This window comes from Oryctolagus cuniculus, chromosome 13 (genome assembly GCF_051225735.1).
Source record: "Oryctolagus cuniculus isolate XC-2025 breed Fujian yellow rabbit chromosome 13, ASM5122573v1, whole genome shotgun sequence".
In the NCBI taxonomy this organism is placed as follows: domain Eukaryota; kingdom Metazoa; phylum Chordata; class Mammalia; order Lagomorpha; family Leporidae; genus Oryctolagus; species Oryctolagus cuniculus.
In genome coordinates, this window is record NC_142879.1 from 101,133,209 (window position 1) to 101,148,096 (window position 14,888).

At 43.9% G+C, this 14,888-nt stretch overlaps 1 protein-coding gene across 1 annotated transcript in view; it reads left to right on the forward strand.

Moving 5' to 3' along the window:
• Positions 1–14,888, forward strand: part of LOC138845038 (nuclear pore complex protein Nup133) — a 61,590-nt gene that overhangs the window by 7,406 nt on the left and 39,296 nt on the right. The window contains exon 3 of the mRNA XM_089311852.1: positions 1,197–1,300. Within this exon, the coding sequence (XP_089167978.1) occupies positions 1,197–1,300 (104 nt within the window). The remainder of the gene's footprint in view (positions 1–1,196; positions 1,301–14,888) is intronic.

Consider the following 14,888-nt stretch of genomic DNA (forward strand, 5'->3'; position numbering starts at 1 on the left):
ACAGAATCTGGCACCCTGACCGGGACTAGAACCCGGTGTGCTGGTGCTGCAAGGCGGAGGATTAGCCTAGTGAGCCACAGCACTGGCTAGGTATATTTCTAAAGTGGCTATTAAAATTAAGTAGAGGCCGGCTCTGCGGCTCACTAGGCTAATCCTCCGCCTTGTGGCGCCGGCACAACGGGTTCTAGTCCCGGTCGGGGCGTCAGATTCTGTCCCGGTTGCCCCTCTTCCAGGCCAGCTCTCTGCTGTGGCCTGGGAGTGCAGTGGAGGATGGCCCAAGTGCTTGGGCCCTGCACCCCATGGGAGACCAGGATTAGTACCTGGCTCCTGCCATCGGATCAGCGCGGTGCGCCGGCCGCAGCGCACCGGCTGCGGCGGCCATTGGAGGGTGAACCAACGGCAAAGGAAGACCTTTCTCTCTGTCTCTCTCTCTCACTGTCCACTCTTCCTGTCAAAAAAATAAATAAATAAATAAGTAGATAACTTGTTATCTGTTTTGGTATTTTTTTTAATTTTCAAAAGTAGTTTTTGTTGTGAATAATATTTGCAGTGTATGACAGTTACCTTTTTTGTTTGTTTGTTTATAGAGTTTTTACTTTATTTATTTGAAAGAGTTACAGAGAGTGCTTCCATCTGCTGGTTCACTTCCAAGATGGCTGCAACAGCCAGAGCTGTGCAGATCTGAAGCCAGGAGCTTCCTCCAGGTCTCCCACACGGGTGCAGGGGCCCAAAGGCTTGGGCCGTCCTCCACTGCTATCCCAGCCGTGGCAGAGACAGTTACATTTTTGGTGAAGCACATGATAATAAAGATGTTGGCGTATGGGACCGGTGCTATGGTGTAGTGGGTGAAGTTGCGGCCCATAGCACGAACGTCCCATATGCTCCACTTTCAATCCAGCTCCCTGCCAATGTACCTGGGAAGGCAGCAGAAGGTGGCCCAAGTTCCTGGGCTCCTACCACCCACATGGGAAACTTGGAAGAAACACTTGGTTCCAGGCTTCAGCCCAGCGCAGCCCTGGGCTTTGTGGCCATTTCTGGAGTGAACCAGTGGATGAAGATCTTGCTGTCTCTCCTTCTCTCTCTCTGTAATTCTGCCTTTCAAATTAGTAAATAAATTTAAAAAAAAAGATTTTGATATAAAGAAATTTTAACAGCTTGACCTATTCACACTTTAAACCCCTCTTGTTTTTCTTTAGTTGATGATCATCTGAGTGTTCATGTCGATGAAGGTGGATGGGCTTGTCTGGCCTGCAAAGAGAAACTCATTATTTGGAAGATTTCTCTGTCACTTATTACTAAGGTAATGATTCTTGAGAGAGCTTGAAGGAGATAGAAGAGAGGGCTATCAATTGGTTCTTTTTTTTTTTTTTTTTTTTTTTTTGACAGGCAGAGTGGACAGTGAGAGAGAGAGACAGACAGAAAGGTCTTCCTTTTTGCCGTTGGTTCACCCTGCAATGGCCGCCGTGGCCGGCGCATGGCGCTGATCCAAAGCCAGGAGCCAGGTGTTTCTCCTGGTCTCCCATGGGGTGCAGGGCCCAAGTACCTGGGCCATCCTCCACTGCACTCCCTGGCCACAGCAGAGAGCTGGCCTGGAAGAGGGGCAACCGGGACAGAATCCGGCGCCCTGACTGGGACTAGAACCTGGTGTGCCGGCGCCGCAAGGCGGAGGATTAGCCTATTGAGCCGCGGCACCAGCCTCAATTGGTTCTTACCTTTGACCTTCATTTTCTAGTCAGTAGAGGGTAGTGATGTGCTTCAGGCTTTATGGGCTAGGATTTCCATAGTAGTATGAAATGCCAAGCATGTATACACATTTGTGTATTAAAGAAAAGGCTTTCCTCCCATTAGTAATTTTTAAACATCATTTACATTTAATAAAATCAGAGCTATTTTTAATGAACATAATGCCGATCAGTTCGCTGACTGAAATCTAAGACTAAATGCCATCCATATAAGCTAATGAACTGTGGGTTTGCTTACTTCTGGGAAGAGAGAACTATGTTTTGTTGATTCTACTAAATAATCCTTAACAAACCAGGAAAAATGATATGATCGCCGGCTCAGTTTAGAGTTGTCAGCTTCCCACAGGTTCTCATTTGTGTGTCTTCCGTGGCCTCTTTCCGTTTTGTCACATCTTAGGCACATTCTCCTGCACCACATGTTGCTCACTGTGGTGGTGGTGTTCCTTTGGGACTTGGGATTCCTGCTCACCCACACTCATCTGCTGGCCTCAGTGCTATGTCGCCTGGGAAGGGAGAATTGTAGTGGGTGAAGGAGCTGTTCTGAGGACATGCTGTGTCAGCAGAGGGATCCTGATGCGGGACTGGGACTCTTAAGATAATTTTCTGGTCAACTTGGTACAATTGCTCTCTGCTCAGACAAACACCAGACAAATCTAGACTAGGCCAGGAAAGTTCCAGAAGAAGCCTAAATACGTCTCTTAACATTGGCTATCTTAGCTCGGGAGTGGATTGGATTGACGTTGATCTGTTCTGCGTTCTAGCCCTTGCATTTTCCTCATTCTGTATCATCAGACACTTTGTTGTAAAATTAATGAAAGCCTGATGAAAAAGAGATGTGAGGAGAAAGAATATTTATAAAATGGTGCTTCCAGCAATGCATGACAATATATATGTATGTAGAGGCTGAGAAAGGATGTCTGTTCAAATATTATATCTTGCCTGGTGGTTGGGATGTTCCCATCCTGTGTTGGAGTACCTAGGCTTGAGTTCCATCTCTGGCATGCAATTCCAGTTTCCTGCTGAAGCACACCCTGGTAGGCAGCAGGAAATAGACCAGTGGTTGGGGCTCCTGCTGCCGATGTCGGAGATCTGGATTGAGTTTCTGGCTCCTAGCTTTGGCCTGTCCTCACCTGCCCGAGCCCCTGCCACTGGGAGTATTTGGGGGGTGAACTGGCAGATGGGAGCTGTCTGTCTGCCTCTCTTTCTCAAAATCAATAATTAATATTTGAGAAGTTGGATTTGATATGAAAGATTTTCTGTTTGGGGTTTTCCTACAGTTATCTAATTGCAAAGAACTTGCTGCCACCTAGTGATTTCAACTGGAGTGCAGTCTTGGTGGCTCTGTCTTACTCTGCCACCCCCAGGGAAGCACATTCTACTTCTGAAATAAAAAATTCTTAAAATAAGGATATTCTAAAGTTGGAGGAATCATCCCACCTGATTTGGAAACATAAAGCTGCAGAAATCAAGACACTAAGCAAAGAGATAGACAGTGGAGCAGAACAGAGGGTACGGTACAGACCCACACAACAGTGCCTATTTGATCTTTGACAAGATGTGAAAACAATTTGGTGGAGAAAGGATAGTCTTTTCAGTAAGTGGTGTTGAAACAGTTGTTCATCCATAGTTTTATTTTTTTTTTGAAGATTTGTGTATTTATTTGAAAGGCAGAGTTACACAGAGAGAAAAGGAGAGTCAGAGAGAGAGAGAGAGAGGCCTTTCATCCGCTGTTTCACCCCCAAGTTGACCGCAGCTGGCCGGAGCTGCGCCGATCTGAAGCCAGGAGCCAGGAGCTTCCTCCAGGTCTTCCCATGTGGGCTCCAGGGCCCCAGAACTCAGGCCATTTTCCACTGCTTTCCCAGGCCATAGCAGAGAGCTGGATCAGAGGTGGAGCAGCTGGCGCACATATGGGATCTCGACACTGCAGGCGGCAGCTTCACCTGCTACGCCACCATGCCGGCCCCCACCCATAGTTTTAAAAAATGAGTTTTCTCCTAAACCTCATGCTCTATACAAAGATTAAATTAAGATGGATCATAGATCTGATTGTAAAATGTAAAACTGTAAAACTTTTAGAAACAAATATAGAGAGGCCGGTGCTGTGCTTAGTGGATAAAGCTGCTGCTTGCATTGCTGGCATCCCATATGGGTGCCAGTTCCAGTCCCAGCTGCTCCGTTTCCGATCCAGCTCTCTGCTATGGCCTGAGAAAGCAGTGGAAGATGGCCCAAGTCCGTGGGCCCCTGCACTCATGTGGGAGATCCAGAGGAATCTCCTGGCTCCTGGCTTTGGATTAGCTTAGCTCTGGCTGTTGCTGCCATCTGGGGAGTGAACCACTATACGGAAGACTCTCTCTCTCTCCCTCTGCCTCTCTCTAACTCAGTAGCACATAGAAACAATGCTAGAATCATTTTTTTTTTTTAATTTGACAGAGTTAGACAGTGAGGGAGAGAGACAGAGAGAAAGATCTTCCTTCCGTTGGTTCACCCACCAAATGGCTGCTACGGCCGGCACTGCGCTGATCCGAAGCCAGGAGCCAGGTGCTTCTTCCTGGTCTCCCATGTGGGTGCAGGGCCCAAGCACTTGGGCCATCCTCCACTGCTTTCCCGGGCTACAGCAGAGAGCTGGACTGCAAGAGGAGCAACCGGGACTAGAACCTCGCGCCTATATGGGATACCGGCGCCGCAGGCGGAGGATTAACCTAGTGAGCCGTGGTGTCAGCCGAGAATCATATTTTTTTTTTTAAGATTTAATTATTTGAAAGAGATAGAGCTCTTTCATCCACCAGCTCACCTCCCAGATGGCCGCAATAGCTGGATCTGGGCCAGGCCAAAGCCAAGAGACAGGAGTTTCTTCTGGGTTTTCCACATGGGTAGCAGTGGCCCAAGCACTTGGGCCATTCTCCACTGCTTTTCCCAGGCCATCAGAAGGGAGCTGGATTGGAAGTGGAGCAGCCAGAACATGAACCAGCACCCTCATGGAATTTCCCGGCTGTGCTACAATGCTGACCCCCAGTCTTAGAATCTTTAACTTCAGGGGCTGGCGCCATGCCTCATGCTTCATGTGTGGGTATCAGGGACCCTGGTACTTGGCCATCAGTGGGAATAATGGGGAGACTGATACTGCCTCCTGGGGTGTGCATTAGCAGGAAGCTGGATAGGAAACAGAGCCAGCATGGGAACTTGGGCACCGGATATGGCCTGCAGGTACTAACCCAAACACCCACACTCCGGTGGTGCTTTTCAGTCTGAGGACAAGTTCGGATATGGTAAGATAGTAACCTATGTTTATGAAAACCATGAATTTCAGTGCAGTGAGCCTCACCTCAACACATTTGATTCCTTAAAGCTAAACATACTTTGAAGCTTGAAGTAGCTGCCTGGCCAGTGAGTGGTTGCTTCCCCTTCACAGTGAGCAGGACATGGTACACCTTTCCCTAAGTTGTATTGTAAATTGGAAATGGAAGATCACCAAACTCAGGTGAAACAGTGGGTGTCTAACCAGCCAATGTGGATGTCATGGAAGTTATCAAATACATTGTAGTTAGACTACACAGCATCAAGAATAAAGACTCAAAGCTAAAGCTATCCCAAAGCAAGTACAGAATGAGTACAAATGCTTGAGAAATTGATTGCAGACTTAAAATCCTAAGTAAAGGGTGAAAGGCAATAATACATCTTTGAAAAGTAGAGATAATGATAACTGCCCACGTAAGATTTCATACCTTACTCAGCTACCGTCAAGAGTGAGGAAACAATAAGCCAAACAGCTTGTACCATCAATACACTCTAAGCAAATTATTGAGGTAATGATATGTTAATGTATATATACTAAAACCACATTTGGAAACATATACATATAGACTTCAAGTCAGTGGAAGAAGAAACCAAGGAAATCAGAAAAGAAATACATTGGGAAAGCAAAATATCAAAATACAAAGAGGAGAAAATAATTTCAAATGTGTCAATAATCAATTTTTAACTTTTATTTAATAAATACAAATTTCATAGGTACAGCTTTAGGAATATAGAAGTTCTTCCACTCGTACTCGCCCTCCCACCCCTACTCCCATCACACCTCCTACTCCCTCTCCCATCCCATTCTTCATTAAGATTTCAACAGTTTGCACCTACACAGACACACAAAGTATAAAGTACTATTCGAACTAGTTTACTATTCTTTAATATTATTAATATTAATAAATAATATTAGTGTTGATTTAATATTAATATTAATAATAGAAGTGGGAGGGAAAGGGAAAAGGGAGGAAGGGAATATAATTATATTAATTTAATATTATTAATAGAGGTGGGGGGAAGAGGCAAAGGGAGGAAGGGAATATAATTATATTAATTTAATTTATTATTATTATTATTATTATTTGACAGGCAGAGTGGACAGTGAGAGAGAGAGACAGAGAGAAAGGTCTTCCTTTGCCGTTGGTTCACCCTCCAATGGCCGCCGCAGCAGGCGCGCTGCGGCCGGCGCACCGTGCTGATCTGATGGCAGGAGCCAGGAGCCAGATGCTTTTCCTGGTCTCCCATGGGGTGCAGGGCCCAAGCACCTGGGCCATCCTCCCCTGCACTCCCTGGCCACAGCAGAGAGCTGGCCTGGAAGAGGGGCAACCGGGACAGAATCCGGCGCCCCGACCGGGACTAGAACCCGGTGTGCCGGCGCCGCTAGGTGGAGGATTAGCCTAGTGAGCCGCGGCGCCGGCTTAATTTAATATTAATAATAGAGGTGGAGGGAAGGGGAAAAGGGAGGAAGGGAATATTATGTTCTTGGAATTGTATCTACAAATCACACTGAATTGGTTTAAAAAATAATTAAAATGTAAAAGTGTAAAAAAATAAATAAATAAAATTCTGGGGCCAGTGTCGTGATGTAGCACGTTAAGCCACCACCTGCATTGCTGGCCTCTCATATGACTGCCAATTCATATCCTGACTGCTCCACTTCCCATCCAGCTCTTTGCTGATGGCCTGGAAAAGCAGTGGAAGATGGCCTAAGTGCTTGGGACCCTGCAGCCGTGTGGAAGACTCAGCTCCTGGCTCCAGCTATAGATTGGCTCAGCTCAGCCTTTGCAATCATTTGGGAAGTGAACCAGTGGATGGAAGACATCTCTCTCTCTAACCATGCCTCCCAAATAAATAAAAACCCTAAAAAAGAAAAAAAAACCAAACCTGTGCCAATAGAAGAAAATAGTAGATAAAACATCTAAATTAAATCAGATAACAAAAAAGAGTGAATCAGTAAGTCCAAAATTAGTATTTTAGAAAAAACTAAAAATTGTATAATATTTTCATCATTATCAACAAACACATGGTAAATATATAAAACACATTAGGGATAGAAAATACCTGCAGAAATTGCAGAAGTCAAGATAGAACATGATGAACAAGATTATCTGAATGTATTTAAAAACCTAGATGAAGTGAATTTTCTAGAAGAAAACATGGCTGCATTTGACACAATAAAAAAAATGGAAATTGCTAGAGAAAATTAAGTTGTTATTCAAAAATCTCCCCCCCACAGCACAAAGGATCCCAGGCACAGTTGGACAGACCATTATCTGCAAAGAAAAGATAATGTTTATTTTGTACCAATATTACTATTCTAAAACGAGAGAGAACAGGTCAGTTATTTTTATGAGTTGAATATATTTATACCCAGAGCAGATAAAAATAGTTCAGGGAGAAAAAAAAACTATAAACAAAACTTAGAAGAAAAAAATGTAAATAAAGTACTTGAAAGTAGTCCCTTTACTCAGGAAAAAATTAGAAAATGTAAGTACAACCCAACATTAACAGATTAAAGGCGATCACAATTACCAGCTCAATAAGGAAAAAATATCACCAGGTAAAAATTAGCCATCAAATTGTTACAAAAACTCTCAGTACCTGCATATTTATATTTTATTGACTTGACAAATGTTCAATGAACGTCACAGTTTATGAAGACTCTTTAGAAATTCTCCTATTAGGCTCCCCTATTACAACACTGGAAATCTGCACCAGCGCAGTCAGAATGGGGAGACAAGGGACTGTTAAGCCACCACCTGCGGATGCCAGCATCCCATATGGGTGCCAGTTCAAGTCCTGGCTGCTCTGCTGCCAGTCCAGCTCTCTGCTAATGCTCCTAGGAAAGCAGAGGGAGATAGCCTGGTACTTGGGCCCCTGCCACCCATATGGAAGACCTGAATGGAGTTTCAGGCTACTAGCCCAGCCGCAGCCTTTGTGGCCATTTGGGAAGTGAATCCGTGGATGAAAGATCTCTGTCTCTCCCTTTCTCTACACCTCTTGCCTTTCAAATTTACAAATCTATGTTAGAAAGTAAGAAAGAATGACCAGTTAAGTGATGAGGTATGTTACTGTTTCAGTGTAAATTATTACCATTACTGTATCAGGTTAGCCTGGGAGGTCCTGTCTGCTAGTGTATATGCAAGACCCCTCCCAAATGTTATTGATTATGAAGAAATCCCTTTCATCTCATGACTGGAGCTGCCTTTGGATCTGCCTCTCTGACACAGAGGGAAGGCTGCACCTGCTCTTCTAGGTCATTGTGCATTTGTAGCAAGGAATCAGTCCTGGCATTTTCCTTCAGTTTAGACCTATTTGCACTTGATGTAGGAGCTGGTTTACAAAATGCTCATCCTGACTTATTTCTGTGATTGATCCAACAATTTGGGAGAATGTGTTTTGGCACCTCACTGATGCCAGCACAACGCTTTCTAGAAATCACCCTACACTTTGACAGACTCTTGAAAGTCAGGTCACATCAAAACTAAGGTTCTGAGCCATCTTCAAAGACATTTGCTGATGACTATGTTAATGCCTACAAGAGGATTTTGAGCTGTCTTTCATGGATGCCTCCTGGAAGCTATTTTTTCAGAAAAATAGCTTTCATCCATTGGTTCACTCCCCAAATGGCTGCAATGACCAGAGCTGGGCCAATCTTAAGCCAGGAGCCAGGAGCTTCTTCTGGGTCTCCCATGCAGGTGCAGGGTCCAAAATGCTTGGGCCATCGTCTATGCTTTCCCAGGCCATAGCAGAGAGCTGGATCGGAAATAAAGCAGCCAAGACTCAAACAGATGCCCATATGGGATGCTGGCATCACAGGTGGAGGATTAGCCTACTGTGCCACAGCACCAGCCCCCTGAATAAAGAACTTTAAATAGGTATTATACTGAAGGAAATATTTCCTTGCTTTAGGCAATGATTCTTTAACATATGAAAAAAAAAAAAACTATTCTCATTATTTTACATCTTCATAACCACAAGATGGCACCAGTTTCCCGTTTTAAAAGTTTGTACATAATCATTTTTCCTTTCAACATTTTTTTTTCAAGATTATAAACCAGTGGGTAAGATTTGATTACAACCATTCCTCAAATAGGGACTCGTAGACAGTGAAGTTGGAATGAATGCATCAAATCAGAATCTTTAAGTGGAATCAGATTTGTATTTTGCATTGTTTCTATTATGGGTAGAAGAAGTGGCTCCATATAAAGTGGAACTTCTCATAATCTTGTTCATAAGTAAGTTACAGAGGACGTTTCAAACTCAAAACCACATCTTAGCTATATGAGTCTTCTATGCTGCCAGGGAAATCTCTACTTAGCACAAGGCATTCTCAGCGGACCAAAATATGAAGTCTTCAAAGGGGTACAAACAAAGGCTAATGGCCATTGTTGACTCATGAAAATGTTCAGAGACCACCCTTTCCTCCTAGCCAGGGAGGATCAGGACAGAACACAACAGGTGGGAAGCAGAAAAACATCCTGATCTCAGAATGCTGGTCCAAGAGAGAATTAACTGGGGGTGGAATTCACAGGAAGGAAATAATGGAAACTCTTTTTAGGTCAGGAACAAAGTGTGTTTGTTTCACTCCTGAAATTTACATGGAACCATATGCATCTCAGAATCTTCCAGCAAGTGAACAGGAGAAGGTGGTTGGACTGTGACTTGATTTCAAAATATTTGTGTGAAGATGAAGTAGGCCATCTGTTGGGTGGAAAATCTGCAAATATTATTGAAAAGAGTATTGAAATTATAGATTATGCTCATCCAGTACTTACCGGGAAAGAAATTATGTAATGCACTAGCTTCTTATTCATAGCATTACTAACAAATTTTTGGCAAAAGATCACAGTAATGTTTTTCTTCTTAGCATATCCCCCGCTGTACAATGTGAGATAAAGGAAACTTTTTTTTTTTTTTTTTTTTGGTAAGTTACTGCATTTCTGTTTCCAAAACATCAGGATTCATCTTTAAATAACTTTGCTAATCGGGGGGATGAGTTATATTTCTAGGTCAGCAATCTGAAAAATTTGTAAGACTTTGTCCGCGACTTTGTCCGCTCATTGACTCTTGACCCGAGCAGCAAGTCTACTCACACATCATTTCCGTGAAAGTTGATGAAAGACACAGGTGCACTCTCAGAGAGACTATCTAGTGGCTGTTATTTGAATAACATTGTAACAGGCCACTTTAGAGACATCAGCAGCAGGGCTCAAAGACAAGCTGAAAGCCCGCCCCGCGGCTCACTAAGCTAATTCTCCACTTTGCAGCGCCGGCGTACCAGGTTCTAGTCCCGGTCGGGGCACCGGATTCTGTCCCGGTTGCCCCTCTTCCAGGCCAGCTCTCTGCTGTGGCCCGGGAGTGCAGTGGAGGATGGCCCAAAGTGCTTGGGCCCTGCACCCCATGGGAGACCAGGATAAGTAGCTGGCTCCTGCCATCGGATCAGCGCGGTGTGCCGGCCGCGGCGGCCATTGGAGGGTGAACCAACAGCAAAGGAAGACCTTTCTCTCTGTCTCTCTCTCTCACTGTCCACTCTGCCTGTCAAAAACAAACAAACAAACAAACAAACAAAAACTGAGAAGGCAAAGCCTGATGCTTGCTATGTGGGCATGTATTTGTAAGATTTCATTACTTGTGGGAGTTCAGAGAAATAAAGTATTTAGAGAAGATCATTTTTTTGGAAAAATAACCCAGGAAAAAGAGAAAAATGAGAAGTAAAATCTTGAAGTTGTGGGAGATTTAGGAATCCAATTCGTTTTTGCAGTGTTGTGTGTGTACATGTGTGTGTGTGTCTTGTGTGAATCTGCTACCTTTATTGGTAACAGCTACCAAAAAATTAGGCAGACCTACTAAAATTGTCTTGGGCTCAACTAGTTTTATTACAAATATCTGTTTCTTTAATAAATGATTTTTGCGAAACCCTCAACAGCTTCACCATAGCCTGAAATTGATTCTTGGCTCAAGGTTTAGTTGGCTTTAGGTTTTTATTGAGTAGCTGTATGTTTTTCCTATTAACATTTCTTTTATGATTTCCATAGCTGTTTAACACCTGGAATGTAGTTCTCATTTTGGAGGAAAGAGACTTTCTTCTTTCTTTCAAGTTCTTTTAAAATCATGACCTTGATGATTTCCGTCGTCATGTTATTGATGGCAGTTATTGTTCCAATAATTTGGAAGTCCCCTGGGCTTATTCGTCCTGAAGCTTTGGTGCACTTCCTTTTGTTGGACCAACATTACAGCAGAGGAAGAAACACACTCTGCTGTTCTGAATCCATTAAGGAAGTCTCTGCATATCTGGTGTACCTGCACAAAACACAATCACCAAGTTTCCTTCAAAACATTATCCCCTACTTGTACCACATCTCTCTCTTGGTAGATTCTGGATTTTTTTATATCTCAAAAAACTAATCTGCTTCCATGTGCTTTGTCTACTACACTGATCCTTCACAAATACTTAGGGGACAGACATCACATCAGGGGTGAGAAAAATATCCCATTGGTTGGATTTTGATGTCGCCTTATGGAATGCTTTTATTTTTCTCCTCTGTATCCTTTGAAAAAGATGGTTCTACATAAAACAAATTTAATGACTTCTGCAAGCACAACACTTTTTAACACACCAGAGTGGGCCTAAGATCTGGAGGGCTTGGTTAGAATGCCTGGTCAGTGAAGACTTTTGTTATGGCAAAATAATGAGATTTAGGGTTTTTTTTTTTTTATTACAAAATCTCCCTTGGAATATCAGTTCCTTTATTGGTTTTGTACTTGCTGAACACTAAAATCCTTACAGAACACTTAAATAGAATTAATTCTGTTAAGATAATTAAGTATATAATTTATCATTCAAAGTCAGTTTCTTTGGTAATATCCAGAATGTTAATGCTGACTCTGAGCCATTTTAGAAAACAGAGTGAAATACTAATTATGACTGATAATTTGAAGGAGGACTGTGCTTCCTGTACCCTAACATGCTTTGCAGGTTAATCCAGGTAAATGTTTGTAAGAATGCATTTTCACTTTCCCCCAGTTGGGTCACATACTGTAGGGGTCAGGTCCTGCCTTTGTACCCACACATTTGTGTGTGTCTGCATGGACACGTTTAGCTAGAACTCGCCGTATCTTGATTTTCAGGGTGATTGCTGTTATGTGGCAAGTGAACATTTGGTTCATAACAACTTGCTGATGTGTGGAAAGTTACAAGTAGCTAGCTCGCACAACAGCTAGGCTGCATGCACCTGGAAAGCTGTTAGGCAGGCAGCCCGAGAGCGGTAGCCAAACCAGCTAAAGCACATGCAGGGAAGATTGTTGACTCTGTAGCACTCAGCTAGTGAGGGACTGGGGGAGGGACTTGGAAATAAGTTGCCTGATGAAACTGCACCACCAGACACCCCATCTTGGAAGATCCTTAACAAATTCTTGATTCAATTTCACTTGTCAGTGCCTGCCCTGCTTCTTGATCTGAAAACAAAACAAAACAAAATCAGGGGACGGTGTTGAGGTTCCAGCAGATTAAACACCACTTGTGACACTGGCATCACAGATGGAACACCGGTTTTTGAGACCTGGTTGCTCCACTTATGATCCAACTCCCTGCTAATATACCCGAGAAAGCAGTAGAAAATCATCCAAGTGCTTGGGCCCCTGCCACCCACATGGGAGGCCCAGATGGAATTTCTGGCTGCTGGTGTCAGTCTGACCCAGATCTGGCTGTTGCAGTCATTTGGAGGATGGAGGATACCTTCTCTCCCCCCCCCCCCACCCATGTGTGTGTATGTGTGTGTCATTAAGCCTTTCAGAAAATAAAATAAATCTTAAAAAAAAAAGGAAGTCTGGGTGGGAGGACTATGGCACGGAACATCACCCATAAGGAGAGAGAATGGTGACACCTGCAGCAACATCCCAACCAAGACAAGGCCTCAGGCCAGGCCCTCCCCCTTTGCGAAAATCTTGACTTCAGAATTCTCAAAACATTTTTCTTTTAACACACAAAAGAATGTGTTCCTTTTCATGATCCACATAAAAATAGAAAGTGAACTCATATTCTTTATTGATATTAGAACATTAAAAGGAAAATACTTTATTATTTTATTTTTATAGCTTTTTTTTTTGACAGGCAGAGTGGACAGTGAGAGAGAGAGACAGAGAGAAAGGTCTTCCTTTGCCGTTGGTTCACCCTCCAATGGCCGCCGTGGCCGGCGCGCTGCGGCCGGCGCACCACACTGATCCGATGGCAGGAGCCAGGAGCCAGGTGCTTTTCCTGATCTCCCATGGGGTGCAGGGCCCAAGCACCTGGGCCATCCTCCACTGCACTCCCTGGCCACAGCAGAGGGCTGGCCTGGAAGAGGGGCAACCGGGACAGAATCCGGCGCCCCGACCGGGACTAGAACCCGGTGTGCCGGCGCCGCAAGGTGGAGGATTAGCCTAGTGAGCCGCGGCGCTGGCATAAGGAAAATACTTCAAAATCTACAAATATAAAGAACACAAGCTCCTCTCGGGAAGCATTAGTAAGCATTTTCATTTACAACACATACACAGCAGGTATCAGTTATGGGGTGAGTATCAGCTCACAAAAGGATTCTAAGTGATCCTGTTCTCACTAAAGCTGGGTCATAATTGGGTTCTTATATGGTCAGCAAATCCTTAAACTCTAAATATAACTATTATATACTTTGAGAAACATCAGCCAACAAATTGGTGTTTAAATTGCTCATCTACCTTGAGGATCTACTACGTAAGACAGCGGGGTGAAGTGTGTGTGTCTGGAATGGAGGCAGTGGTTACTCCATCTTGTAGATGCAAAACATAAAGGTACTATTTATAGTGGTAATTTATTCTGAAAATTTGGAGCAAAAATCTTATTTAGAAGACTATTTCTGAATTTTCTGGCCAATTGACATAGTACACATGTACTTCAGAAGGTTTGTGGAAAGGAGAGTTATAAAATTTATCATGTAAAAAATTTAGAGGGGCTGGCGCTGTGACATAGCGGGTAGAGCCACCACCTGCAGTGCTGATATCCCATATGGGCGCTGGTTCGAGTCCCAGCTGCTCCACTTCTGATCCAGCTCTCTGCTGTGGCCTGGGAAAGCAGTGGAAAATGGTCCAAGTCCTTGGGCCCCTGCACCCACGTGGGAGACCCAGAAGAATCTCCTGGCTCCTGGCTTTGGATCACCACAGCTCTGGCCATTGCAGCCTACTGGGAAGTGAACCAGTGGATGGAAGACCTCTCTGTCTTTCTGCCTCTCCTTCCCTCTCTGTGTAACTCTGCCTTTCAAATAAATAAATAAATCTTTAAAAAAATTTAGAAATCTAGGTACCTGAAAGGGCTTCAAAACATTCATGAAAATGTGGACTAAGGAAAAACTTCACAGGTTTTAGAAAATTTTGCACCAAAGTAAACTTACTTGGGGGCAGGCATTGCGGCACAGCAGGTTAAGCTGCCACCTGGCAGGCCAGCAGCCTATATGAGCCCTGGTTTGGGTCTTGGCTGTGCCACTTCTGATCCAGCTCCCTGCCAATGCACTTGGGAGAGCAGCAGAAGATGGCCCAAGTGCTTGGGCCCTCTACCCACTTGGGAGAGCCAAATGCAGGTCCTGGCTCCTGGCACCCAACTCGGCAGGCCCTGGCCATTGTAATCATTTAGGGAATAAACTAGTAGATGGGAGACCTCCTCTCTCTCTCTCTCTCTGCCTTTCAAACAAGTGGTAAATAAATCTTTCAAAAAATAAACTTATTTTCATGCCATTTTCCACATGTTGAAGGGCCCTGGTAGATATCTGTCTCTTGCTATTGCCTTGAAAGCCTATTTACTTTGTTACAGAAAAAACAAAACTTAAGGAGATTTAAGAG